The sequence below is a fragment of the Physeter macrocephalus genome, unplaced genomic scaffold, assembly GCF_002837175.3.
Source record: "Physeter macrocephalus isolate SW-GA unplaced genomic scaffold, ASM283717v5 random_299, whole genome shotgun sequence".
NCBI classification, from domain to species: domain Eukaryota; kingdom Metazoa; phylum Chordata; class Mammalia; order Artiodactyla; family Physeteridae; genus Physeter; species Physeter macrocephalus.
The window spans coordinates 44,824-72,653 of record NW_021145565.1 but is presented as its reverse complement, the minus strand read 5'-3'; the positions used below and the strand labels follow the sequence as shown (position 1 = coordinate 72,653).

Here is a 27,830-nt window from a genome sequence, read left to right as displayed (position 1 = left end):
AAACTGAGGGATGGAGGTCATACTGCCTGTGTGTGAGGATGGCTGGACCAGCGGGAGAAATGGGTGGGGAAGGGAAGGGTCTTAAAAACCAGAAGCTCGGGCTTCCCTGGTGGCGCAGTGGTTGAGAGTCCGCCTGCTGATGCAGGGGATACGGGTTCGTGCCCCGGTCCGGAAGGATCCCACATGCCGCGGAGCGGCTGGGCCCGTGAGCCATGGCCGCTGGGCCTGCGCGTCCGGAGCCTGTGCTCCGCAACGGGAGAGGCCACAACGGTGAGAGGCCCGCGTACCGCAAAACAAAACAAAACAAAACAAAACAAACAAACAAAAAAACCCAGAAGCTCTATTTGCTGGACAGGGCATGACCCTCTGGGCGCTGGCATGGAGGAGAGACAGTGAGATGGGCCATAGTCCCCGGTCCCAAGGGATGAGGCCATTGCCCATGCAGGAAACTTCTGGATATGCTGGTTCTGCCCATCCAAGTTTCCAAACCCACTCCTCCTGGCCCATGGCCTATGGCACCCCACCACGCACACACCTCATCTCAAATGGAGACACCATCTCTTAACCCCAAGTCCTGCTCACCTGCTGTCCTGCTTGACCGTCCCGGCCAGGAAGCCCATCTGGTCCAGCCACACCCTCGGGGCCCTGCCTCCCCACCACGCCCCGAGGCCCCGGCAGCCCCTGCAGGCCCTGGCGGTAAATAAGAAGCAGGTGAGGGCTTCTGGGGAGGGCAGGGAGGTGGGTGGGAGAGGAGAAGCTGTGAGTCACTCACCTGGATCCCCCTCCGTCCTGGTCCCCCAGCCTTGCCTTGCTTTCCCTTTGGTCCCTGAAAAATCAAGGGGCACAAAATGAGGGCTTCCTTGAGGAGGTGCAGAACACTAGGAGCTCTGGAAGGGGACCCTTCTGTGGCTGGGCCCTGCCCCTCCTCTTCTTGGGCCTTGGCATCTGAATCTGCAAATGGGCCCAAGCAGCCTGACTCAGAAGGCCAAGGTCAAGGCTGGCCTTGGGGCCTGCCAGCGTTGTCACTAACCCTGGGTCCTGGGCCCTCACTGGCAACCGGGCTGCAGAGGCTCCGGGCCCTGGCAACTTCCTGGTGGGAGCGAAGCCCACGGCTGGCTGGTCTATTTAATCCCCATAGGTGTGGCCATCCCTGAGGGGTGGGGGGTGGCTCTGCAGGTAGAAGGGTGCACCCCTGGGGGGAAGTTGAGGGCGTTAAGGCAGCCTTGGCCTAAACTCAGTGGAGGCAGATGCAGGAGCCCTGGGTGCAAGGCAGGAAACTCCTCTCCACCGCCTCTGAATTCTTCCACGAGCATCACCACCCCCGTGTCTTCCTCCACACCCCCTCACTTCACTTCTCCCAGTTTTCTCTTTCTACAGTGTGGCATGGTGGAAAGAGAGGCCAGCTCTGGATCTTGTCTGCCCTGGGTTCAAATACCGCTGGCTGACCTGACAGGTGGTCTCCCTCTGGGAGGCCCTATAAATGGGGCAGGTCATCCCCCCTCCCTCAGGCTGCTTGAAGGGATCTTGGCCAGGCCACACCCTGCAGGGCGTGAACCACCCTGTGGTTCCCTCTCTCACAGCACCCCCAGCCCTCCCTCCCGTGTGCTGTGTGCCTGGGCCAGTCTCTTTCCCTTCCCTGTGGACGTCAGGGCCTCTTACCTCGTCCCCTTTTGATCCTTTGGGGCCCGGCCGTCCCCGGGGTCCCGGATGCCCCTGCAAACCAAGGTGAGATGACGCAAGGCAGCCCCAGGATTCTCTCCTGGGGAGGGTGGCCAGTCTCCGCCTGGAGGGGGGAGGTGTGGGGAGGGGTTTGGGGGTGCAGGCTCTGGGGGTACCCCCAGGGTCAGGGCAGGAGAAACCAGAATGGGCTGCCCCAGGCCCTCCTGCAGGGAGGGTCCCTTTAAGCTTTAAAAGGCCCAGTTCTTTAATTCCCCCACTGCTCCTCCACCACCCCCCTCGGGGCAGGAGGGGGATGGGACGGGAAGCACCACTCACGGGCTGGCCCTGCTGGCCTGGATTTCCACGGAGGCCTTGTACACCCTCCTGTCCCTGGAAGTCAAGGAGAGACAGGTAAGGGGGCTCATCTTGGGGGGGCGGGCAGGACAACGTCCAGCCTGGAGGACCCCAGAAAGCCCCTGTTCTTCCTAGCCACGTGTCATTGTCCCCGAGTCTCAGCATCCTCATCTGCAAAATGGGTGAAATAATGACCCTGCCAGGGAGGATGAAGGTGGGGCGGTGAAGAGTCTAGGGGGCTGGCAGGTGGGGGGAGCTTGAGCGGGGGTCTGGTGCTCATTCAGTGGCTTGTTCACACTGCTTCTGTTGGGAGAGCTGTCCTCGGCCACAGATGCGGTTCTTGGAGGGGAGAGGTCTCCCTCCCCTGCCCATCCTCTCCCTCCCTCAGGAAAGATCTCGGACCCTTCCCCTTTCAGCATGAACTACGCCCTGAGCCCTTGCAGGGAGGGGGAGGGTTGTACTTAAAGCCTGGGCACTAATGGTGGAAGGACAGGCCTGTTTCCTGGCGAAGGCTGTTCTAATTCCAGGTTGCAGGAAATAGAGGCCAAGGAATGCCCTCTTATAACACTCCCGATGCTGCCAGCAGGTAGGAGCTCCGATACTTACAGGGTATCCAGGGTCCCCTGGCTCCCCGCGGTCTCCTCGATCACCCACAGGGCCCTAAACGACAAGGACAACAATAAAAAATGGGCCACCGGGTGCAGGGGATGCCACACCTGGGCCTCCTAGGCCACAACCTCGTGAAGCTCGCAGTAACCTCACCCCTGCTCAGTTTCCTCGCCCCCTCCCAGGTTGGGACTCCACCCTGGCATTGGTCCAAGGGATGGACAGTGGGGGTGGGGGTCTTACCCGATCTCCAGGTGGCCCGGGGTGCCCCTCGGCCTTGCCATCTTCACCCTGCTCCCCCTGTGGACACAAAACTAGCTTTAGGACAAACCTCTTGCTCCTGGTGAATTCTGGGAATTCCAGACACTCTGCCCTGAGGCCAAAAGGGCCTTCATCAGAGATGAAGTCCAGCCGACTTAGGGTTACAGACAGAAAGACTGAGGCCAGAGAGGGAAGGGGAAGATGTGGTGTCAAAGGCAGACCTGGGCATGGAACCAGGAATGTAGAACACAGAACGGCGCTCTTTACCCTCCCCGCTGCTGGACACCGCCAGGCCGATGCCCTCAGGCTGTCAGACGGGGTAGCTAAGCAGAGACCTTGGTCACACCCAGTTTTGCAGGGGACCAGCTGCCCAGACCTACAACAGGTCCCTTCCCATCTCAGAATCAGAGTGAGGAGGGGTGAAGGGGACAATGGCGATACCCATGCGGAGTGGAGGGGAATTCCATGAAATGAGGCACAAGTCCCTGCATGGTGCTCAGCAGGCAGTGACAATAATTCCAACAGCTGTCCCCATTTTACAGATGAGGACACTGAGGCACAAAGAGATGGTGTGAGCTGCTCAGTCATTCAGTCCCCAATGACAGAGTCCCTTTCTCTGACCCTTGCTGGGAGAAAGTGGGCCGAGAACCAGCTTCAGGACAAACGTCCAACCCTTGACGGGAGCCCCAGAGAAGGCCCTGGGCCGCCCCAGATGGCACTCAGCAGTCGGCTAACTTGCAGGTCTTGTTCATATGACAGCTTCCTATCTGCAAAACGGGACTGTCATGCCTCGCAGCACTGCTCCGAGGACCCAGTGAGCAAAGGCGTGGTGCTGCACACAGAGTAGAGGCTCAGTAGAAATTGCTGGTGTTGGTAATAGTAACAGCAGGGAGATGTGTGGCATGGAGGTGGTCAGAAAGACTGGGGGAGGAGCGGAGTTTAGAGCCGAGGTCCTTGGGCCGTGGCAGGCCACGCCGGACCCTGGGCTATCCACAGGACAGGTGGCTGGACACCATGTGCCAGCTACAAGGAAGGTGTAAGCAGAACAGCAAGTGGCAGAACCTCAGGGCTCAGAATGTTCCAGCCCCAGACAATTAGTGTCACCTCCCATGGGGGGTGCATTCTGGGCAGGGGGCTCAAGCCAGGGCACCTCCGAGCCCCCTCGCTGTTGGCAGGGATTGAAGGGGAGGCCTGAGAGGCAGGAGAGAGGGGAGCCGTCCCTGGGGCTGGAGCCTGTCCCAGGCCCGAATCAGTCCGGAGGGCTGGTGGCTGTACGCCTTGGCCCAGGGCCTCTGTGGCTCCTGTGGGCAGAGATCGAAGGCATGAGGGACTCGGCCCGAGGCCTAGAACCAGTCGTACCCGGGAAGGGGGGGTGGGTGGCCCAAGGAGTGGGGATTCCTTCTCCTCCCTGACCACTCTCTATGGCTCTTTGTCCCAGGGCTCCATCCCACGGTGGAGGGAGATAGCTGGACTGGGCGGTGTCGGGGAAGGGGGCAGTGTTTACCTAGTGTGTTCTATGTGCCAGGCACTTCATGAAGTATGTTTCATACACGGTTTCATGAAATCCATATAGCACCTCTATGCTGCTGTGACCATTGGTCCCATTTTACAGATGGAGAAACTGAGGCCCAGGGAAGGAGGGGTCTTAACCAAGGCCACACAAGACTCAAGGGGATGTCTAGGGCAAAAGCCAGCTCTACAGATCTCCCCCTCTCCTCCACATTGTGGCTGAAGTTTGGGGATGCATTTTTTAGCACCTGAAAGCTGGTGGGGTCGCCCCATTCCCCATCTTTCTCCTTGTTCTCAGAGTCTTATCCCATTTCCCCAGTCCCTCTGGCTGCCACCTTTGTAGACCGACACATGCCCCACAGGGAAATTCCAAGTTGAACAATATATTGGCGCATCTAAGTGTCTGTTTCTGGCTGGAAAAGCAAGGCAGGGCATCAGAGTCTGGATCTGCTCCTGCCACACCTCCCACTGATCCCGAGCTAGTCCTGGAGCGTCGTGGAGACTCAGTTTCCCCACCTGTCAAGTGGGACCCTTACACTTCTGTGCCAGGATCATGGTGAGGATTATGGAGAAATCCTGGCTGGGGAGCTTTGCTTCGGGGGTCTCCCCCAGGAACCTGCTCTCTCCCCACCCCCCACACCTGCCGCCAAGCTCCATCCAGCTGTGGTTGGTTGGCTATTCAGTCCTGTGAGTATTTTTATTTTTGAGCTCTTTAGGGCCTCATTCCAGAGCCCCTAGCTCAGGGCCGAGAACATACCAAATAAATCATTATAAATCCATAAATACCTGTTGGTTAGCAGATGAATGACTGAACTCATAATAATACCTCTAAGTCAGAAAGTGCATCTGGCTGACATATATGTGATGTCCTGCTTAGCCTTGTGTGCCCGAGGTACCCATCCACTTAATAGATGAGGCAATCAAGGCTTGGGGAACGTTGGGGCCCTGCCCAAGGCCCAGGCTCAGGGCAGATTTGGGGTTAGGGTCCAATTCTCAGCAGCCACAAGAACTGCTTCTGGGGATGCAGACGACCCAGAGTGCAGGCACCCTCTTGTTTCAGGCTCCGTGTTAATCCCTCCTACACCAGCCCCAGCAGACGGTGAGGGCTGGGGAGGGACTCGGGGTTCTGAGTGACAGTTTCTGCAGCTTCCTGTGGGATGTGTCAGAGCCTGTGGCCCACTCTGATTGCAGATCTGTTCTCCAAGCAGGAGGAAGGGGCCAGCTGGACAGCAAACCAGGCCAGGGTGATTCACCCAACAGCGAGATGTAGTTAGTGGGGAGCTGACTCAGCAAAAGAAAGGAGGGTTGGTGAGCAGGGGGGCAAAGAGACAGCAGTGGGGCGCCTGCTAGGAGCCCGCTCCAGCTGAGCCATCAGGGGAAAGGGGAGGAAAGGAAGGAGGGGCTCAGAGCCACTTAGGTAGGAATCAGAGACTTGGGTCCTGGGCCAGCTTGGGGCTGCCTTGCAATGTGACCCTCAAACCTCTGGGCCCCCGCATTCCCACCTGCATAGTGGGGCGGGACACGGTGATCAGCAACGTTCCTTCTACCAGTTCCTGTCCTCTACCGAATCTGGAGCCAAGGCATGGGACCTGGACACGTCTTCCCTCTGCCTGGGCGGTTCCTGGCCTCGAAATGCAGGTGCTTCTCACTCTCCATCCTAAGCCCTCTCCTGGCTCTCGCTGGGTGAGCTCATTCACAAGTGAGGCTTCAATGCCCACGTTCACACAGATGACGGAATGGCATTGTTACATGACTGATGTCCATTTCCCCTGGCTCAACCAGAAGCTCCAGGAAGGCAGGAACTGCGTCCATTTTTGTTCTGGTGCCAGGCACAGAGACGACACCCAGTATACCTGTGCTGAATGTAGGTCTAATGGCTCCTGCCTGCCGGCCACAGCTGGGGTGACACTGGCCTCCTAGCTGGCCAAGGTGTGAGCAGGGATGAGCCTGCCGTGAACCCACGCTAGCCCAGCCGCAGTGGCCCAGGGTCTTGCTCCCGCCAGCCCCGGATATAAGAAAGCAGCTGCCGCCTGGGACCAGACACCCACCTTTTCGCCCTTTGGTCCAGGAGGTCCGAGGGGTCCCATGATGCCTTTGTGTCCCTGCAGGAAACAAGACGGCAGGAGGTGAGAGCATGGGGGAGGGAGGAGTCGGGAGGGACAGGTGATGAAGGACAAGAACTCAAAGATGGAAACACTCTGGGCTGTGCGATCAGGTCCCGGCTCTGTCCCAACTCGCCGTGCGAATCTGAGCAGGCCGTGTGCCTCTCTGAGCCCTGGCCTCCCAGACATGCCATGTCGGTCCCAGACACACCTCTAAGGGGTGTCCGCTTGAGTGGCTGAAGGCTCTGCTCATGCCATCTTGGAGCAGACCTGGGACCAGATCTCGGGAGAACCAGCTGTGTCTTCTGGGATGGGGCACAGGCAGGGGGCAAAACGCTTGCCTCAGAGGGCTTCCCCAGGCCGGGGTGAGGACTGCACACGCAGACTCCTCCCTTGGGCTCCCAGCACCCACTCTCCAGTTTCCCTCTCCTTTGCCCTCTTCTTCTCCTTCCCTCCCTGCAGTATCTCTCTCAGACACTGGATCTCACCTTCAAACTTAAGCTGTCAGGCCTTGCACACACATTCTTTAGGCCTCCCCGAGCCTCAGTTTCCTTTTCTGAGTAAGCCCCATGCCTCGCTGAGGCCTAGGCTCCCAGATGGGTGTAACATGGGTTTGGCTCAGCAGCCTCTAAGGGGGGAGTTGCCAACTCGGATGTGAAAATGGGCTAAGACCCATCCCTTCCACAGAGAGCAGCGGTGAAGCTCAGACACGAGGTGTGCACGGCACCCACCACGGGAAGGAAGGACTCAGCGAGCCCAGGGATTGGCGGGGAGGTCCTCCTCTGTCCAGCCCACCCCTGCCTGGCCCACAGGTGGTTCTCGACCCCACCCCGGTCTGTGGGCCCTGGTGTTCCCTGGGGCGAAGGAGACCGTGAATCTGCCTGCAGTGGCCCGAGGGCCAGCCCTCAGCTAGGAGGAGGTGGGCGCAGCAGCCGAGGTGGCCTGAGTCCAGGCCTGCAGGGCAGAGTTCCGGAGAGGGGGAGGTGACATTTCCTTACATCGTAACCAGCCAGTCCCGGTTCTCCTTGGGCCCCCATCCGTCCTGGAGCACCCTACGAGAGGAGAAGACCCACGTTGGTACAGAGCGCCCCTCTCACGGCAGGAACGCGGGCACTCTCTCCCGCAGGCTCCAGCCCAGTTCAGCCCAGCAGCCTGGCACATCCACTGTGCCCAGAACCCAGGCCGGAGAGTCAGGTGGAGAGCAAGTGGCATCTGTCCCCTCCTCTCCGGAGCATTCCTCCGCCCGCCCAGCCCTTCCTTCTTCCAGCTCCAGTGGTTCAAGAGAGCCAATTGCTAAATTTTCCCCAATTTTGTGAGGAACATGGCGAAAAATTAAATTACATGAACTTACAGATAAATCAATTAATTATATTATAAACATAGATGACAAATGTTCAAAACTCATCCCTTCCTAGTTATTTTACTACACTTTACTGTTATCTATGCTCATGAGGTTATTTCCACGTGTTGAATCTGTGTGGCGGAAACACAGACATCCCTGGGTATCCAGAGTCTGCAGGGGATGGGTTCCAGGACCCTCCGCAGATGTGAACCCGCGGATGTGGGGGCCGACTATCCCAGATCATGGAGCTCTCTTACCCATCCCCACCCAAGTCTGCATTCAATGACATCGTGTCGGCAGCTTGAAATCAGCCACCGCAGGAGCATTTATACCACGGAATCTTACAAGTGCCACAAACCAGCACAGCTGTTACCTGGCACGCACTGGCAGCTCAGAGATACTGCATCACCCTTGTCTGCCCCCTCCCTTGCTTCCTCTTGGGGCCCTCCTCTCCCTGCAGCAGTAAAACCCCTCAGGGACCCTCCCTTCAGGGCAGGCCAGCAACGGGCTGGGCCACCCTCAGAGTCACCCAGGGATCTGCAGCAGCTTCACCGCGACCCTCATGAACCTCCTTCCAGTGGGAAAACTCCTTGTTCAATAAAAATACTCCCCAGGGTCTGGTCCCCTCTCTACACCCCAGTAGCAGGACTTGATAATCAGGGGTGATAAAGGGCTTCAGAAGACCCACAGACCCCTTCAAATTGCCAGAAATACTGTGTTGTGTGTACTTTTCCAGGGAGAGGGGTTATAGCTTCTGTAGCTTCCCAAAGGGATCCATGATTCCAAAGTGGCTGGGACAGTGGACACAGGCGTTTAGCTGAGAGCTGAGGCAGGCGATGCTTTCCTCTCTGCCCTCGGCCCCCTCTGCTCCATGCCTGACCCCGACCCCACCCACCCAGAGAGTTCTCACCGTTGGTCCCAGGCTGCCCCGGGACCCTTTAGGGCCTGGGGTGCCAGGGGGTCCGGGGTCTCCAGGGACGCCCATCTCACCCAGCTGTCCTTGGTAGCCCTTGGCACCCTGCAGTGGAGGAGAGACAGGCTGTCAGCAGGCCCCAGCAGAGGGGAGGGAAGGGCGGGGGCTGCAGGGCAGGGACATGGTGGATCCAAGCAGGAGGCGGGGGAATCCTACCTTGGCTCCCATGCGGCCCTTCTCGCCTTGCTTCCCTGGTTTTCCTTCAGGACCCTGAAAGGAAAAGGAGGGAAAGAGAGAGAAAGATGAGAAATGAGAGAATACGGAGGCAGATGCACAGAGTATCGGAGCGCTAGCTCTGGAAGCAGACCGCCTGGGTTCAAACTGATTCTGCACTCAATACCCGTGTGACCTTGAGCGTGACCACACCTCCTGTGGTCTATGTCTTTGCAAAGTGGGGGCAGTGGTCGTACTTGCCTCACAGAGCTGAGGATTCAACCTGGCGATACAGTATCATGCTTGCAAGGTGCCTGGTCCGTAGTAAGTAAGTACTCGATAAATCACTGTTGTCACGGTTACTGCTGGTGCCCAGGCTGTCCCAATGGGAGCAGCTCTCTGCACTGAGCCCTCTCGATGTGCCAGGCACTGTCCCACCTTCTTAGCCACCCTGAGCCTCAGGCCTGCTTCAGAGCCTCTCCCGTAGATGGCGACAGCCTAGGTTCCTAAAGGTGAATCGACTGGCCCAGGGTCCTGCTGGTCCAAGGCAGAGCCCTGATTCAACTGCAGATCTGTCTGATTCTGTGTCCAGGGTGCCCACCGATGACAGGCAGGCAGGAGAGGTTTCCTAGGTCTGCCCTTATCTCTGAGACGTTGTGTGTCACTTCTGACAATCCCTGAGACCATGTCCCACTGACAGGGCCCCCTCCCTCAGAGGTTGAGGCTGGAGGGGTTCCTCAAAGTGGCTCTTTGTAACAGGAAGGTCAGCCACCCTTCCCTACTCTCCCACTGGGGCACCCAGGCCACTCTCTCTGAGAGGCCACTCTGCCCCCTCCCCCAAAGGCATCCCAAAGTGCTGCTCTCCCCTGCCTTGCCCCAGGGGGCCCAACTGTCTCCACAGTTGTCAGGGAAACTCAGTTCACTGGGGCTGAGTGAGTGTAAGTGTGCCCGAGGCAGTACAAGAGAGATGAGAGAGCAAGAGCGAGAGAAGAGAGTCCTAACCCCAAGCCCCACTGGGTTGGGATGTAGTGGGTAGGGCAGGCAGTGTTTCTGACCTGAAGGGACATCCAGACTGCCTGCAGAGGACAGTCCCCTCAAAGCCCAAACCTCAAAGGGAGCTGGGAAAAATATCTATGTTCTTGGTAAGCACTAAAGAGCTGGTTTGATTTAATCCCTTTGGCTTCATTAACAGAGGCACATGCTACAGGATGAGGGAGGTGATAATCTCACCTTGGAAGAGGCATTGCACTCTAAGAGGAAGTACTGACTAATCGTGATGGAGGAGGGGTAGGAAGAACAGTGGCCCTGAAAGGACCAAGCACAGAGTGCCCTGCATCCTGGTGCTTGAGTCTTCACGTGACCCCGGACAAGTCCCTCCCTTTCTCTGTGCCTCAGTTTCCCCACCTCTAATATGAAGGTCTTGAACTAGCCTTGCACTGTCCAATATGGTGGCCCCCTAGCCACACATGGCTACTGGGCACTTGAAATGTGGCTATTGTGACTGAGGAACTGGATTTTTAATCAATTAAATTTTAATTAACTTTAAATGTTAAAACTGGTAATTCAATGACTGGAAAACTTCTAACATTTTTGGAACAACTTGGGATATGAATCTACATTTTCAATTGTATGTTTTATGAAATCTAAATACAGATCAAGTATTTCCAATGAAAATTTAGCATCTGAATTGAGATGTGCTCTAAGTGTAAATTACACACTGGATTTCAAAGACTTACAAAAAATAAAAGGATGCAAAATAGCTTATCAATGAGTTTTTATATTGATTACATGTTGATATGTTAGTATTTTGGAGAGATTGTGCTAAAAATATTATTAAAATTAATTTTACCTATTTTACATTTTAAAAATATAACTATTAGAAAATTTTAAATTACACACATAACTCCTATTCTGTTTCTACCAGACAGCATTGGACTTGACAATCTCAAGGTCTTTTGCTCCTCCAGTAATTAAATACTAAATAATCACCATGGCCCCAACGATGAGCCAGACACTATGTCTGAACTCCGTATCATATCTCATGCAATTCTGGCCACAGGGCTGGGAGGAAGGGATTATTTATCCCATGTTAGAGCTAAAGAAACAGGCTCAGGGGGATGAAGACCCTGTCAACGGGTCACCCAGCTAGGTAGAATGAAATGTGGATTCTTACTTTCTGGGACACCCCTTTTCCTTAGGCTGGTCCTGTTTGGGCAGTTGTGAATCTTGATTACAGGAGCTGGTGGCATTTACCAGCAGAATGAGGTGATTGCAATGGCTGATCCCTTGTCAGAAGGAGAAGCAAGTCAGTGACAAAGAATTCAGTGCAGGGCCAGGGAGACAGAAGTCTCCCCCAGGACCGGGCAGCCGGCTGGCCACTTGTTCTGACAGCTCCTCTCCAGCTGAGAGCATCCCCGATGGTGAGGGAAACACTGAGTAAGAGCTAGAGCACCCAGTGGGGTGAGGCTCTGCGGCCAGAATGAAGACGTTTGCTGGGCCCCCATCCATATAGATGTATTTCTGGAAAGGCTTTGATGGCTCATAAAATTCTATTTTTAAATCCTTCACTGTTTCCAGGCCACAACATGGGAGATTCTTGTTCTGCAGCCCTGATGCCAAAGAGACTCAAATACAGGCCTCTCATCACCTCTGTCACCTGGCACACACTGTCTGGCCCCAGTGAACCTCTTTCCAGTTCCCGTGTATGAGGACTGGCAGTGACAGCAAAATACAGACATAAACACTGCTACCAGCACCGCCAACACCATCCCCATCACCACAGCCACTGTCACACCACTGCCACTGCCATCACCATCACCATCACCAACAATAACACCACCACCGTCACTACCACACTAACACCACCATCATCACTATCGCCACCATCGCCATCACCGCCACCACCAGCTTCCAGTCACTTCCTCCTCCAAATTCATAAAGATAATTTTTAATATTTCTGGTGTATTTTATAAAGTGCTTTCCTATCCAAAGTTTCAGCAACTCTCCAGGTGGAAAAAAAACAAGGCTCAGAGAGAGGCAGTGATGTGCTCAAAGTCACGTTGACAGTGGGTGCTCGAGCAAGAACTCAGCCTTTGGACTCTGGGTCAGGGCTATTTCTGCCACATGTTGTTGCCCATTCCACAGTCATGATGCTCAAAAGTTCACTGAGAAAGAGCCCCTGGAACACCGGAACTCAAAATGATCTCAGTGCACATTCGTCCAAATCCTTCATCATACCAAGGGTGCGACCCAGAGAGGGCAAGGGCAAGTGAATTGTCACACAGGAAGTTGCTGATGGAGAATTGGGCCAGTGCCTCTCCTGCTAAATTCAGTGTGACTGAATGTGGGGGGCGGGCAGGACGAGGTCAGCAGGGGCCAGGTTTGTGTAGGACACGGCAACCAGGCTAAGGAGACCGATGTTATTCCTGTGGGCACTCGGGAGGCCTGGGAAGGTTAGGCCGGGGACGGACACAGTCAGGTTGATTCTCCGTGAAACTCTCACGTGAAGGAAGGATCACAGCACAAGACCCTCTGGCGGCAGCTGTCAAAAGACCTCCCACCCAACTGCCTGAACAGGCCCAAGTGTTATTCTCACCCAGGAGCCCCAAGTACTGGCACACAGCTGTGCATACTCACCCGGACGCCAGTGATGCCAGGGGGGCCGGGCGGCCCGTCCTCACCCTTCAGTCCCTCCTGGCCCTTCTCGCCACGTTCACCGTCGGGCCCGGGGTCACCCCTGTCCCCCTGGGATGGAAAGGCATGAGGAGGGGAGAGAGAGAAAGAGAGAATAAATGTCACCAAATCCATCAGAGGCGCCCAACCTCAGGGCTCCATTTGGATGTCCACAGCAGACCTGCCCCTGGATTCCCCTGATGGTTCTGCCAAAAGGGTCAGCCTGGTAGAGACAGCACGCAGCACGTGACAGTTTCTAGTGTCCATGCCTGGACCGTGGTGGGAGCTGCTCAGAGAGAAGAGACGACCCTGACCACGCCCACCCCGTGGAGTTTACAGGAAAGAAACAGGTTGGGAGAGTAGGACGATTTCTCCCCAACGCTGTAGACACACTGGGAGGACAAGAGTCTTAAGAAGCCGAAGGAAATTTCTTTTAACTTTTTTTTTCCTTCTCGTTTCTGGCTGCGCCACGCGCCGCAGGCGGGATCTTAGTTCCCCGACCAGGGATCAAACCCGCGCCCCCTGCGGTGGAAGCGTGGAGTCCTAAGCACTGGACCGCCAGGGATGTCCCAAGAAGCTGAAGGAAATTTTTTTTTTTTTTTTTTTGCGGTACGCGGGCCTCCCACTGCCGTGGCCTCTCCCGTCGCGGAGCACAGGCTCCGGACGCGCAGGCCCAGCGGCCGTGGCCCACGGGCCCAGCCACTCCGCGGCATGTGGGACCCTCCCGGACCGGGGCACAAACCTGTGTCCCCTGCATCGGCAGGCGGACTCCCAACCACTGCGCCACCAGGAAAGCCCGGAAATTTTTATAAAGGAAAAAATTCACCCGATTCTACCTCTTGGAACAAGCTCTTTCCATGTTTCTGAGTTGTATTTTCAACCCTCACTTACACAAAACAGTTTACAATAATAAGTAAAAGGTAATCGTTTCGATTGCTGCAGACCAGGCTCACAGCAGTAGGACAACTGTTCCACAGCAGTGAAGTTGGTTAGTAAATTCAGCTTTAAAGGCATAATCCAACTGCACTGCATGTTTCCATCTATTTTTTGTTTTTCAATGTCTTACTCTATTTACTGTGAGTACGCGCTCCCTTTGCTGTCTGCTCTGCATGGTTCGCATGCTCGCTGGCTGCAGTACCTCCCCCCTGTTGAGTGGGTGGCAGCAAACGCTTACACGGCACTTGCAGTTCCAGGCCGTGTTCTGGCAGGCTAGGCTGTGCCAGGATGGGGCATGAGCTGCTGCCCTCGGCCCCATGAGCAGAGCAGGGGGTGCAGCAGGGGCAGTGGGTGGGGGAGGAGCGGGGCAGCGTCCATCACAAGGCCACCTCCACTGGGGCCTGTGGCCAGTCTGCAGGTGGCTGAGCTGTGACGGTACAGAGGCCCCCAGGAAAGGGTATGAAGCTACGGGTAGGAGGAAGGGGTAGGCAGAGGAGCAGGTTCGGAGAGGCAGAGAGCGTCTTTGCCATTTTTGTTTTCCGGTGCCACACTTGATGAGGGACACTGCTAAACTGGTGTGCGCCCAGGAGACCGAGCGGGGTGCAGAGGGCCAGCAGCTGGAGGCTGGGAGCCGGGCCGCGGAGAGCACAGCCCGCAGGCTGCTCCCGCTGGGGCCCCAGGGTCTGGGCGTGAGCAGCTGAGGCGCAGGATTGCCGGGGTCGTTTCTAGCTCTGGTCCAGGAGGACGACCCAGTGAGAGGTGTCCGGAGATGACGCAGATGAGGGAGGGAAGCTCCAAGCTGAGGTGTGGGCCAGTGCAGAGCAGATCTGGGCACCAGGAAAGGGTCGGACAGGTTGGTGTCTGAGGTCCCTTTGCACGGAGATTCTCAGATACCAAACTCAGCCTGGCAGGGAGACGGGGCTGGCCCTGAGACCCCACTTGCAGCCTCTCTTGGCTCCAGGATTCCCCTTCTGGCCTGTCAACCTGGCCACCTGCTCTCCTAGCTCTCAGAGTCAGGCAGCCTGTTCCAGGTGGCTGGGCTGGATTTCTGTGAGGGGCCCTACCCTGGGCCCTGCAGGGGCACAGGCTCCAGGGACTACCCAGGCCCCCAGAGCCTGGGCTCCCACACAGCTGGGGTGGGCAACCCTGGGGATCCCATGCAGAATGGGGTCTGGGGGTGGAGGGCTAGGGAATTCCAGAATCCAGGACATCTGTCAGCGCTCAGAGGAGCTTTACAAGTTGCCTAGCTCAACCCTCCTACTTACAGACGGGGAAACTGAGGCCCTATAGACTTCCCAGTACCACACGTGAGTCCATGGCAGAGCATGGGTGAGACCTTGGGTTCTGGTTCCTTCTAATTCCAAGGTTCTCTGCTCCGGGGACAATACCTTCCTCACCCCTGGATTCAAATCTTGCTGTCACCTCTCAATAGCTGTGTGACTTGGGCAAGTTTCCTCATTTGCAAAATAAGCACCAAAGGGTTACTATGGGGAGTGAAAGAGATAATCCGTGTAAATGATAGCTCAGCATAGCATCTAGTGCATGAGCGCTGGATAAATATTACTTATTACTAGGAATCACCACCACTGTTGCCACCACCAGCTGGTTACCATCTCAAAAGACATAATCAGCACAAACTATAAAGTGCTGTGCATGTCCAAGAGGTTGTTTTCACCATGAAGCTGATGCTTGGACAAACACCATAAAGGAAACAGATTCTCTCCTGGATTCACACAAGGACCTGGGAAGATGCTGTACATCTGCCCGACTACTCCGGCCCAAGGTCTAGGGTAGCACTGGCTTTGGAGGGAGTGAGAGGAAGCAGCCAGGGCCGAGGAGCCATGACAAGTGAGCAGGAAAGACTGTGTGAGACACCCAAGTCTGGAAGACCCCCTCCCATCCCACCTCAGCAAAGATTCCAAGGAGAAGAAAGGTGGCTGCCCAGAAGTGCAGGAGGTCCCCGCATTGTGCCTCTGTTTCCTCATCTGTCAAGTGGGGATGGTAATGAATCCAGCTCAGGGGATTACTGGGAGGATTAAATGGGTTAATTCATGTAAAGCTCTTAAGGCAGGTGATGCAAGTATGGTAAGTACACAAAGCATTTGAGCCAGAATTGTTCGCCAGCATCATCACGATTCATGCAGACATTTGGCAAAGGGTGTGGAGAAGCCATCAAGTGCTCTGGGTCTCCGGAGCCAGACCCAGTTATACCCTGGGATACAGCAGGGCTGGAGGTGAGAGAAGGTAGACAGATGGCAGACAGGGGGCACTCTCGACCTTGCAAGCAAAACACAGGCTGACGGGAAGCCAGCCAGGGGCTTGTCACAGAGGCATCCTGGGAGGTGGGGAAGCCCCGGACCCAGGGCAATCATGTGGGCGGAGGTCTGGGGATGGGGCAATAGAGGCTCAGATAAGAGGGGTGCTTATCTGAGGTCACATGGAGAGTCAATGGGTAACAAAGGGAATGCTGGGATGTGGTACTTGGGATCCTGAGCTGGGCAGCTGACAGGTCCAGCCCTGGGGAAAACCCACCTAATGGTCCAGGACTAGGCCAGGGCTGGAGGCAGGGCTGGTAAGTCAGAGAGTGAACCTGCCCAGGGGTTCAGGGGAGCCCTGGTGCCTCCTTAAGGCCCCAGCGTCTGTGGTTGACAGATGAATCTATGGAATGGAGCAGGGCTGAGTCAGGTCCACCTGTTTTGGTGCCAGTGAGCCCTGGGTTTGAATTTTGGATTTTCCACTCATAGCCCTAGACTGTAGATGAATACACCTCGGCGTGAGCCTCAGTTTCTTCACCTTTAGAATGGGCGCATGGTGCAGAGAGGTAGCCGAGGCTTGGGTCTTGCCTGTGCCAATTACTAGCAGTGTGTCCTTGGACAAGCGGTTTAACCTCTCTGAGTCTCAGTTTCCTCATCCAAAGACAGATTTTACCCCATAGCACTAATTGAGATGATACATACAAAGGGCTTAGCACAGTCCCTGATACATATGTGACTTGTTCTCCGTAAATCGTGGCTATGGGTCATGGGTGGTGATTATTGTTCTCCTGATCTTTTAGGATATTTGGAAGATAACAGATATCAAAGCTGCTGGCTCTGGGCCTGGCACAGAGCAGGGCTTCAGGTACCACTCTGAGCCAAGAGAAGCTGCAGTTTCAAGGAGAAGGGTGGCAGTGAGGAGTGGAAGGTGCGGCTGGTCCCTGGTCCTGCCTGAGCAGGGTAGAGGGTGGGTGCTGGACAGGGCTCACCCCCACCCATCCTGCTCTCCCTGGGAGCAGGAGGGCTGACCTCAGAGCTTATGGGAACACGGTGCTTCCGGGGGAAAACTTAGGTCTTGGATGGGAGGACAGTGGGGGCAAAGGGAGAAGGCAGTTCCAGAACATTCTCTCTCCCCAGACTCTGCACCAGAAGGACGCTTACCTTCAGCCCGTCGGGCCCTGCAGGGCCAGTGTCACCCTCGAGGCCTGGCTCTCCCTGGAAAGGGTAGTGGGGAAAGATGAGGAGACATTACTGGGGAGGGGGTCCCAGTGTGTTTTACTTCCTCCTCCTCCTTGGGACAAGACCCCAACCCCTGATCTCCAGGTAGTAGGGGCCTGGAATGCCTGGCACAGCCAGTAAACAGTGGAGCAGACCCCCAAGCCACAGCCTGTTCTGTGTGCAGGGTGGGGTGAGGAAGGGGCTGCACGAGTTAGAAGGTGCTGGTCCTGTGTCTAGGTGGGCTGGTTGGAATGGGGAGGTAGAGCAGCCTACTGGTTGAAAAGGTTTTGACGTCAGACAGATCTCGATGCCTCCACTGGGCTTCCCATTCACTGGTAGTCTGGCCACAAGCAAACTCCTTAGCCCCCATGGGTGCCTGTTTTCTCATCTGAAAATGGGGCTGATACACTTCCTTTAAGGGTTCCTATGAGACACAGTATAAGCATCCCACAAATAGTAGCCATTAGATATATTCTTCCTGGAATTTGGAGTGAGCCCTCATGGAGTCCCTTGGTGGAATCTCATTTCTCAGATGAGGAAAGTGAGGCCATCCCTCAGACTTTCTTGCCAGCAAGTGTGGGAATGATACCAAGACCCTGAATCCCATCTGACCTTCAGCCAGGTTCCCTGCTTGCCTTTCTAGCTCCAAAGATGCCCTTGGATGCCTCAGTTATCTAAATGGCTGTCAAGTTAAGTTTGTGTCTCTCTCTGCTTTTTCATAGCTGTTCAGCCTCTGAGCTGGAAGGGGCCTCAGAAGTCATCAGATGCAGGAATGGCAAAGATGGGAAGACAGGTGTGTAGATTCCACCCCTCTTGTGCCCATGGCAGACATCACTAATCTATCTACTAGAAGGTGGCTCCATGAGGACAGGGCCTTCTGTTACTCACTGCTGTGAAGTGCCTGGCACACAGTGGGCATCAAGTGAGTGCACGTCATTCTCTTTCCTAGTGAGCCCAGAAGGAGCCTCAGGATCCTTCTTAACATGGCACTCCAAGAAACTACACTGCTCAATCTTCATTGACAGACAAGATTGCCATCTGAAGATTTCAAGCTCCATGCTCATCCTCTCTTGCCCTGTGGTCCTCTCCTCTCCTTCTATGTCTTAACTCAATTTGAGGAGCCTCTTAACTTTGGGCAGGGAGTAACATGAGGCATTGGAAAAAGGGAAAAATGAGAAGTTGGATTGGGGGCCTGGTGTCTCCATGAGCCGAGCCCCCCACACTAACTCCCCCTCCCTCCTGGGCCACACCTTCCCCATCCGAAAGATGCTAGAGGATGCCTGCTCCGTATCTCTCACAGCACCCTGGGGTCTCCATTCAGACAGGGATCTTATAAATCAGGCAAAGAGCATAGACAGGTGGACACAGAGGCATCCCAAACCTTCGCAGAGGAAGCCAAACTCTGTGGGTTTCTTTTGGTAAAGGGGAAGATAACCTTCCATGGAACAGTTTTAGGGATGGTAACAGGTGTTTTTCAATAAAAGCACTTGGAGGTCAAATAAGTTTGGAGACTGTGGATTAACCCTCCCCAAACCCCAATTTCTTGGTTGCAGGCCTTCTCAGAGCCTTGAAAATGCTACTGCTAATGTGTAAGGGGGAACACCGAGCACGCAGAACCTCAAACATTTTGACCACAGAATGCTCTTCTCTGAGGAGCGCCTCTGCATTGTGGAAATGCTGGCCCGCCAAGGGAGACTGGATGAGGCTGCAGAGATTCACAGTCTGTTTCTGCAGTTGAGGAAACTGAGGCTCAGGGAAGCTGAGTAAAGCCCTTCCCCGCTCCAGACAGCCAGGGAGGGGTGGGGCTTTCCAGGGAGAATGAATTTGCTTCGACTTACCCGCTGCCCGATGAGACCCGGCTCCCCAGGGGTGCCCAGAGGCCCAAGGTCACCCTAGGAGAAGCCAAACACAAGTCCATGGGTGGGGGGGTAGGACCAGCCCCAGTCCTCACCTTCTTGTTCTCACTGGTTCTGAAGTGGGAGGAGTGGGGAGTGGAGCCGAGGAAGCTCTTTCTCCCCAGGACCAGAGAGAAATTGTAAAATGCCAACCACAGCCCCTGCTCCCAATAAGCCCTGGACAGGTCAGGATCACGACCCCAGCATCACCACCACCATCACAGCTCAGCTCACACTTACATAGTGCTGTCCTAAGTGCCTTTTCATTGTACACATTTAATTGTCACAACAACCCTGCCAGGAGAGATATCTTCTTTTACAAAGGAAGAGACTGAGGGACCGCAGATTAAGTAACCAGCCCAAGCTCATGAGGCCAGTAAGTGACAGATTCAGGATCCAAACCTGGGTAGTTTGGCTCCAGGGAATATCGGATGCAGAGATGGCAACTCTGAGGCTGACCACCTTCTTTTCTCTCCCTCCCTGAGAACCTTGGAGAGAAACCCAAAGAAGAGGCCCTAAATGAACCAGAATAAATGTCACCCACCTCCTCCAAAAGACCCCAGAAGGGTCTCTCTCATGTGGGGATTTCCAAGCTACACTCTCTCCCTGCTGGTGTCTGAGGGCACAGCAAGGAGGCGGAGCTCCGAGCCCCCAGCCCCGCCGCGGCCAGAACCATCCCATTACTACCTGTTTTATATATGGGTTGGTTTCCTGCATTATTCAAGCAAAGGATTCTGGAACTAAGTCAAGACTGACAGTCCCAGGCCTCCGGGGCGTGCATAGGGAGCAGGTCCTCTTCCAACAGCAGCGCGGGGAGGGGGCTCTCCCCAGAGCCCAGGGATCAATGGGCTCCTGTTTCCCTGCAGGTAATGAGGGGCACCAGTGCTGAAATGCAGATGGTATCACAGGAGGCCAGGAGGTATGGCCGTCCCAGCGTGGGGCAGGTGCCAGAGAAAACACTGCCAGACGGGGGGCAGGGATGGGGGCTCCGGGCTGGCTGGGCCATCCGCTGTGGCCATGGCCAGGCCCTGCTCCCCAGCCGGGAGCACAGAGAACCCATTATCCCGGGCACAAGAAAGGCCTGTTTCTCTTCCATGGAGACGATGGGGCCGCCAGCTGGGAGCTGGTTTCAACAAGCCATTTTTCTCTTCTTTCATCCCACCTTACCTTCATTCCAGCTTCCCCAGGAAGGCCTGGTTCTCCCACTGCACCTGGTGGCCCCTGCAAGATAATGCCATCGGTCCTCCCTAGAGCAAGGGCTGGCCCCTGGTTGTAAGGGAGGAGATAACTGAGGCAGGCTCAGAGATGGCAAGGGACGTGCCCGAGGTCACTCAGCGTGAGAGACACAGAGCTGGGAGCAGGCTGCAGCCTTCTGGGAGCTTAGAGTTGGGACGAGGCAGATGGGGGTGATTGGGCTCAGGCTGCTGAGCGTTGGGGCTGCCCAGAGACTGCTGGAGCCCCTCCCTCCCCACGAGTGTGGTTTACCCAGTAGGAGCCCATTGGCAAGCGTGCAGAGGAAAATTTCATGATTCATGTAACAACAGAGGAGGAAGCCAACGGATGCTGCATTCAGGGCCGAGGGATTCCAGCCCTTCTCTCTGCAGCTGGGCCAGGATGACAAGGGCTCCTGAGTTATCACCATTGGCATGGCTGCAGCCCCTGCATAAACCCTGGGGCTCAGTTTTCTCCTCTGGGTAAGGCACGGGTGTCTGAGGCCCCTTCCAAGCTCCTTGCTGCATGACCTTAAGAGGACTGGTTCAAACCTCTGTGTCGGGGTGAAGTCCCAGCAGGGTCGGGGCAGGGGGCATTGCTGCTCTCCATGGTGCCGAAAAAGAGGCACTGCCAACCCCCGTGCCGGTCCTGGCACAGCTGCATCCCACCCGCTGCCCCTGGGATGGGGAGCCCAGCCCCTCACCCTCTAGCATCATGGTGGATCTGCCCTCTCTGCCAGGGCCTCTCCCCATCAGTCTCTGCAGTACACAGGACAGGGACCCCGGAGGAGGAGGGCCGGGAGGGGCTGGTACCTCCCCAGCAGCACCACGGGACGAGCAAGGGTCCTCCGCACTCACCTTGGGTCCCATCTCTCCCGGAGGGCCAACTGGCCCCTGGGGTCCCTGAGGGCCCTGGAAGATAGACAGACACACAGACAGTTGGGAGAAGCCAGCCTGGGCCCTCTTTGGGGTCTAAGGCTCCATAACGCAGTCTGGAGGGGCGGGTGAGGGAGAGAACCCGCGGAGCCCGGGACTCCGCAGCCCATGCCCTCGGCCACCTCTCGCTGAGAGCCTGGTGCCCGCAGCCCTCCCCGCGCCCCGTCCAGTGCACTCCCGCCAATCCGTCTGCCTCTTCTAGCCGTCTACCTAAGACCCAGGGCGGCCTCCCCTGCTCAGAAGGCTTCTGGCTCCCAGCTTTGCCCGCTCAGTTCTCTCTGCCTGCAATGCCCTCGCACCCACCCTTGGTCAGTCCATTGTTCAAAAGGGCGTCTCCCTGAGCTTCCAGATGTGGGGCTACAGTGCGGCCTCCAGTCCTCCCCCTGCCCCACCCAGATTCCTCCTCCTGGGCCCCGACACTGTGCTCTCCTCTCCATCACTAGAAGCACGCTCCACAGCCTCCTCACAGGGCTCCCCAACACACGGGACGTCCTCCCAAACCCACCCTTCCCGCGAGATCTTCTGCAGGGCCCCTCTGTTTCAAACCTCTCAATAGCTCACTATCGCCTTTGGGACAAACAGCAAACTCCGTCCGCAGCTTTGGGTGACTGGCCCCTGCGACCTCTTCCTGCCTTCCCTGAGGTCCAGCTCTCTCCACTCCAGGCGCACTGGACTCCGCAGTGCCCGGTCAGCGTGTTAGTTTATTCTCACGTTGCCCTCCCTCCTTCGGAGACCTGCAGGACTCCGTTCCCTCCACTCTTCACTGTGCTAAGCACTCTATACACATTTTCTTATTTCATCCTCACAACAGGGTGTAAAGGTAGGAACAATTATTCCCATCTTACTGGCATGAAAACCGAGGCTGGAAGGCAAGGGAGCTTAGACTCAACCCAGAGCTCCTGACGTCCCCGGCCAGTGCTCTCTCCCCGACCCGAGGCCTGTCGCCTCGGGGCGGTAGAGCCCCAGCACTGTCCCTCTCCAACCCCTCTCCTTGTCTGACTGCAGGACCCACACCCCCGGGTGGGTGACCCAGCTGAGATCAGCCTGCCAGGGGCAAAGATGCAAAGAGAGAGGGAAAGGGCACTTACCGGTTCTCCTGGGAGGCCCTTGGTACCTGGGGGGCCGGAGGGACCCGGGATGCCCTGCAGGGACAAACAAAGGTGACCTTAGTCCCTCCATGGCCTTCTCTACCCTGCCTGTCCCCTGGGTCTCAGTCAAGCTGTCATAGCAAATGAGGGTCCGACCCCACCCTCCGCCCTGTGACAGATGGGAGACTGAGTTCCAGAGGGGAAGAGACATACTGGAGAGTCTTCAGGGCAGGAGTGGGCAACTAGAACCTTCGGGATTTCCACAGCAGGATGGGAACTTGGCTAAAGTGGCTATTTTCTCCCCACGGAGAGAATTTCATGAACCGGTGCTACTTACAGGAAAGCCTCGTGTGCCCAGGTGCCCTCGCTCGCCAGCCATGCCCTGGAAGCACATTTGGGGTTTGTTAGAAGCATGTATGACAAAGCAGGGAGTGGGGAGAGGGGCTGGCAGCCTTGGCCTGACATACCTGCTGCCCAGGCTGGCCTGGTCTGCCCTGTAGTCCTGCAGGGCCCTGCAGGAAGCAAAGCATGAGGATGGGAGAGGGTGCTGGGGAGGACCCTTCACGCAGAAGGGACACCCGCTCCCACGGGAGATATAAGGAACCCATGGGGTCATGGCATCCACCCTCTCCCCAGTGTGCCGACAGGAAAACTCAGGGGAGTGGCTCGTCATGGTCACCAGGTGCTCTGGGCCGAGAACCAAGGACCCCCGGGTCCTGAAGGGGTCAGAAGCAGTCTCGGCTCTCAGGGGCCCGGGAGGGGCTTGGGGGTCAGAGGCCATGCGTGATCTCTCCTCACTCTCTCTCAGTCTCGTGCTTTCTCTCTCTCTCTCTGTCTGACCGTTCATTCTCCCTTCCCTGCCCCCATGCTGGGGGCTTGCCAGCATCAGGAAGAGTGGCCGGATGAGCTCTCAGGAACGTGCCCTGCAGCCTCTCCGGGATGCCCTGCTGTCCCAAAGGGGTCTGTCACTGAGGAGGCTGTGAGCCTGGGTTCCTGGGTCCCTGACCCAGCGCGGGAGGTGAGAGGAAGGGTAGGCCACGGGGGTCGGTACCTTCAGACCCCTGGACCCCTGCTCCCCAGCTGGTCCATCTGGTCCTCGGGGTCCCTGGAATAGGAAAAAGGGACTAGCACAGTGGACAGTAGGGGTCTCCCTCGGGCTGGGAACCAGGAGGGGCGGGGCTGCCCAGAGCCCTGCACAAGCGGGGGCTCCCTCCACCTCGCACTTCCTGTGCACCCCCACCCTCAGGTAGGTCACCCAGTGCAGTGTGCCTGCTGAGATGGCTCTGCGCAGGGCGTAGCATGGCTGGACTTGGCTAGGGGCCCTACCATCCTGGAGTGGGCCTGGTGGTGCATTTAAACCCTGTTTAAAGAAACCTCGGGGCTCAGCCAGCCAACCCATTCCATGGACGCAGAAACCGAGGGCAGAGCCAAGAGACACGTGGCCAAGTCCCCACAGCCAGGTCTTCAGACTGCTGTCACCTGCTCTTCCCAGAGCACACATGGGGCAGAAGCAGTTTGTGGACCACAGCCCTTAGGGGAAACTGGCAGAGGACGGACGACCTGGGGAGGGTCTACACGTGGCCAGATTTGTGGAACAGCCCCCTCTCCAGCCAGATGTGCAGCTAATCTGGCCCAGCTCACGTGAGGAGGGGGCAAGGACAGGGCAGCTGTTCCCTGGAGTTCTGGGTTCAGGTCTGACCTCTGAGACAGGATTCTTGGTCTTTTGAGAACTCAGAGGCCCCTGGGGCAGGCAGAATCCCCTCTTCCCCGCACTGCACAGATGGGAACCCTGAGGCCCTGCAAGGGAAGTGATTTGTCCAAGGTCCCTTAGCACATTAGCAGCTGGTATTCCCTCCAGGGTTCCACCCACTGCCCCCTGTGTCCCCTCCATGGGCCTCCCCCAGAGACACAGATGGGATGGGGTCCCCTGGGGTCCACCATGGAGAACAGTGTGGTGTTTGTTCTGCAGGGGGCCATAGAGGCCGTGTTGGGGAGACAAAGAGGATCCTGTGAAGGAGGCTGACCCGCCCCAGCCTGGGAGCGAGGGGACCAGGCACACAAGGGGGGCCAGGGAAGCATCTGGGCATAGGGGATATGAGGGATGAGAAAAAGGAACATGGAGAAATCATTTAAATATTGAACAGGAAATTTTCAATTAATAGTTGAACCAGAAAAAGTGACACTTCTTCTTATCAGCTGTTTCAACTCGACACTGCAGCCTTAAATAGCACCACACTGATGAAATCACCCTGGGCCAGGAGACCACGGGCTGGGAGTCTATGTGCCCAGTGTCTCAGGCCCTGGCCCAGAATCTATCAGGGGTCCAGCACTAGGCACAGTGCTGCTCAGGAAATGCTGTGTCTCAGGGACAAGTGGCTGCTCCTTGCTGAGCCTCAGTTATCCCATCTCTGAAATGGGGATGAGAAATCTCCCCCTCAAGGCAGGAGGAGATAATGCACACGGGCAGCTCAGCACCTGGCATGTAGTAAGTGCTCAGAATACCTGGTTCCTCCAGAGGGGGCTGCAGGCTCCCCAGGGGCAGGGGCGCAGAGCAACGGCCTGGCAAACCCGATTCATTCCCTTCCTCAGAATAAGCAGCTTATACGAGGCTCAGAATTTTCACGGGTTCAAGATGAGGTTTGATTAGAGGGTGTGGGTGCAAGTCCTGGTTTTGCTACCGACTTGCTGTGTGACCCCAGGAAAGCCCCTTCCTCTCTCTGGGCCTCAGTCTCAGATGGACACTGTCAGACCACGTGTTAGACTTACCGCCCCTGACTCACGGACAGGGGCCTGGTGGAGACGGACACAGGTTAGGATGTAGGGCATCCCAGGTCATGAGAGCCGGGACAGAAGCTGAGTTGATGGTGGACATCCGGGCCCTCCTGAGAGATGGCTTCTGGCCCCTGACCTCTGTCTCTACCTGAGGCATTAACCTTCCTGGAAAGGGACAGCAGCTCTGGGAGTGGAGCGGAGGCCCAGAGGTGTCAAGGGCTTGGCCTGAATCACACGGCACCCTGTTTCTCCTGGGAATCAGAGCCTTGCTGGGAGAAAGGTTATGAGATCTATAACAATAGTGATCACATCAACAACAGCAGCAGTAGTAATAGTGAGAGCTATTTTCCTCATTTAACAAACAAGGAAATAGCCTGTGGTTGCCCTGCTAGTATGTGGAGAAGCCAGAATTTGAACGCCAGTCACCCAGAGGCCCATTTTTTCCCCACCACTACCTGTCACTATTTATCAGTGTGGGAGTGAGCTCCCTGTCACAGGGGGTATGCAGGTCAGGGCCAGGACACGGTGTTAGAGGAGACAATATCTAAAATCCCTCTTACCTGGGAGACTCTTGCTATCCCCCGGAGCACCAGAGAGCTCAGGTAGAAGCTGGGGCTGGCTGGGGGGAAACAGGATTAACCTTTCCTCACTGGAAGGAGGAGGAGGCAAAGGGGCCCCAGCCACTCTCCCTCCCCAGCTCCGCGGTGCAGGGAGAGGCACGAGGGCAGTGCACAGCCTAACCCTTGCTCTGGGCCACTCTGCAGCTCGTCCTCTGTCCTGTGGGTGCCTCAGTCCTGCCCTCTCCTTCCCCAAATGAACACGGGCCAGCCCACCCTGCTGGAGGCAGGTCTGGGTTTCTGTCAGAGCCACAGATCTGTTCTCTTGTAGCCACTCCCCAGGAAGATGTCTGCAGTCACAGCCAGCCGGGGCTGCCTCCCAGCCAGGCTGGGCGTCTGGCTTGGCTGCGAGGAGCCCCAGGGGACAGAAAACCTGGCCAATCGCAGCTCTTGTGAAAAAGGGATGGAAAGGGAGTGAACGCGTGCCCAGCACTTGCTACACACCGCTGCCCTTCCAGGTGCTTACCACTCGAGGTTCTGGCAAAGGGATTCTACCCCCACAGCCACCCAAAGAGGTCGGTTCTGTTGCTGACCCATCTTATAGAGGAAAAACCGGGGCCTCAGAGAGGGCGGATCAACTGCCCGAGGTCAGGGAGGAGGAGCTGGGATTCGAGGCCAGGTCTGCTGAGCTCTTAAGACCCACTCACAGGAGCAGAGTTCAGTGAGAGGCACTCGGATCACAGAATCCTCACGACTCCCTCAAAGTGGGTTTTGGAGGGAGAGAGCGGAGTCTCCCAGGTAAGAGGACTTTTAGACATTGTCTTCTCCAACACCCTGCCCCGGGCCCTAATCTGCACACCCCCTGTGACAGGGAGCTCACTCCCACACAGATAAACAATGACAGGTAGTGGTGGAAAAAACTGGGCATTCGGCTGACTTGGGTTCAAAGTCTGGTTCCTTCCAACTTGCTCCTAATGTCATCCACCAAGCCTCACAGAGGTTAAGAAACTGGCCTGAGGTCCCAGAGCTGGTAACTGGGAAGGCTGAGACTTGCTCCTATGCCTGTGTGACCCCATAGCCCCCGCTCTTTGTGGCCCATGGACCCAGACCCTGGTCAACAGCTCTACCAAGAGCTGAGGGTCTGGGGCCCCATCCTGGCCCTGGCCTCGACCCCTCAGTGCTCATTCTTCCTAGGGCAGGGGCGTGGGGGCCGTGGGCTGGGCAGCAGGGCCCATCCTGCACATGGGCGGAAAAGCAGGCAGGGCCTTGCAGACCTCCAAGCTCATTTCCCACAGCACACTCGGGGAAACTGAGGCCTGGAGAGCAACAAGGCCTTGCTATGGTCCCAGGGCAAGCCAGGAGCTGCACAGGGGGCCTGCCCAGAATTGAGGTCTTTCACAGGCTCAGAGGGGGCCTCTCTAGTCCCCCCCCACCGCCCCGCTCAGTGACCCCATCTGTGAAGTGGCCAAAGGTGGCCTGTCAGGCAGGGGACCCAGGGGGTGGGTCCCACCGGTTTTGCATTCCTGCCAAACCCAGCAGGGGCGGGGCTCATGTTCCTGAAGCTCCCCTTCCAGCCCCGGAGACTTTGATGTGGTTGGGAGCCTGGGTTTCCTCAAGCAGGAGATACATTCTTCAAGCCACCACCGGGAAGGGTGGTCCGACGGCTCTGAGGAGCTCAGTGAGTTGACGGCGGCCTGAGCCTCTGCATCTGGCAGGCTGTGCGGGGCAGGGCCTGGGCCGGCACAGCTCCGCCTCCAGCCAACCTGGCTTCCCGGGCAGGAGGGAATGTGCAGAGGGGCGGGGTGCAACCCGGCTGCCAAAGGGCCTCGGCTACTCGCAGAGACCAGGACATGGCACTGGGAGGGGTCCTGCCAGGCCAGGGGAATGCCTCTAGGGCTCGCCTCTCCCAGGCAGACTGCTCAGAGCACCTCATTCAGGGGAAATTTTTAAACTACTTGAAATTCAGCCAAGAAGAGAATAATCATCTCAGATCCCCTGGTATGAGCTTGAATATCAGGCCTGGGCTGCCTGGTCCACTGTGCCATCTTGTTTCCTTCTCACAGGGCTGCCTGGCCTGGCACCTGGACACCCACTGGGGGCAGGAAACCACTCCATCTGCCCTCCCCGCCTTCAGTATGCGAAAGAGTCAGATTCGCTGGGTTCACATCACAGTTCTGCCACTTTCTAGCTGTGCAACCTGAGGCAGGATACTTAACCTCTCTGTGCCTTAGTTTCCTTATCTGTAAGATGGGAATTAAGAATAGGGCTTCCCTGGTGGCGCAGTGGTTGGGGGTCCGCCTGCCAATGCAGGGGACGCGGGTTCGTGCCCCG

At 56.7% G+C, this 27,830-nt stretch overlaps 1 protein-coding gene and 1 long non-coding RNA gene across 2 annotated transcripts in view; both read right to left on the bottom strand.

Annotated features, from left to right (window-relative positions):
• Positions 1 to 807: 807 nt before the first annotated feature.
• LOC129391863 (uncharacterized) lies at positions 808 to 2,023 on the bottom strand. Its single transcript, XR_008616647.1, has 3 exons — positions 1,996 to 2,023; positions 1,660 to 1,713; positions 808 to 826 (listed from the first exon to the last, which is right to left on the bottom strand). It is a non-coding gene; the product is annotated as an uncharacterized lncRNA (long non-coding RNA).
• Positions 2,024 to 2,155: 132 nt separating this feature from the next.
• LOC102983342 (collagen alpha-1(XXVII) chain) overlaps positions 2,156 to 27,830 on the bottom strand; it is a 70,313-nt gene continuing 44,638 nt past the window's right edge. The window contains exons 20-35 of the mRNA XM_055082785.1: positions 23,222 to 23,275; positions 22,638 to 22,682; positions 22,508 to 22,552; positions 22,171 to 22,224; positions 21,005 to 21,058; positions 20,103 to 20,156; positions 18,879 to 18,932; positions 16,984 to 17,037; positions 12,596 to 12,703; positions 8,963 to 9,016; positions 8,744 to 8,851; positions 7,490 to 7,543; positions 6,438 to 6,491; positions 2,863 to 2,919; positions 2,620 to 2,673; positions 2,156 to 2,209 (exon numbers count right to left, since the gene is read on the bottom strand). Of these exons, the coding sequence (XP_054938760.1) occupies positions 2,156 to 2,209; positions 2,620 to 2,673; positions 2,863 to 2,919; positions 6,438 to 6,491; positions 7,490 to 7,543; positions 8,744 to 8,851; positions 8,963 to 9,016; positions 12,596 to 12,703; positions 16,984 to 17,037; positions 18,879 to 18,932; positions 20,103 to 20,156; positions 21,005 to 21,058; positions 22,171 to 22,224; positions 22,508 to 22,552; positions 22,638 to 22,682; positions 23,222 to 23,275 (957 nt within the window). The remainder of the gene's footprint in view (positions 2,210 to 2,619; positions 2,674 to 2,862; positions 2,920 to 6,437; positions 6,492 to 7,489; positions 7,544 to 8,743; positions 8,852 to 8,962; positions 9,017 to 12,595; positions 12,704 to 16,983; positions 17,038 to 18,878; positions 18,933 to 20,102; positions 20,157 to 21,004; positions 21,059 to 22,170; positions 22,225 to 22,507; positions 22,553 to 22,637; positions 22,683 to 23,221; positions 23,276 to 27,830) is intronic.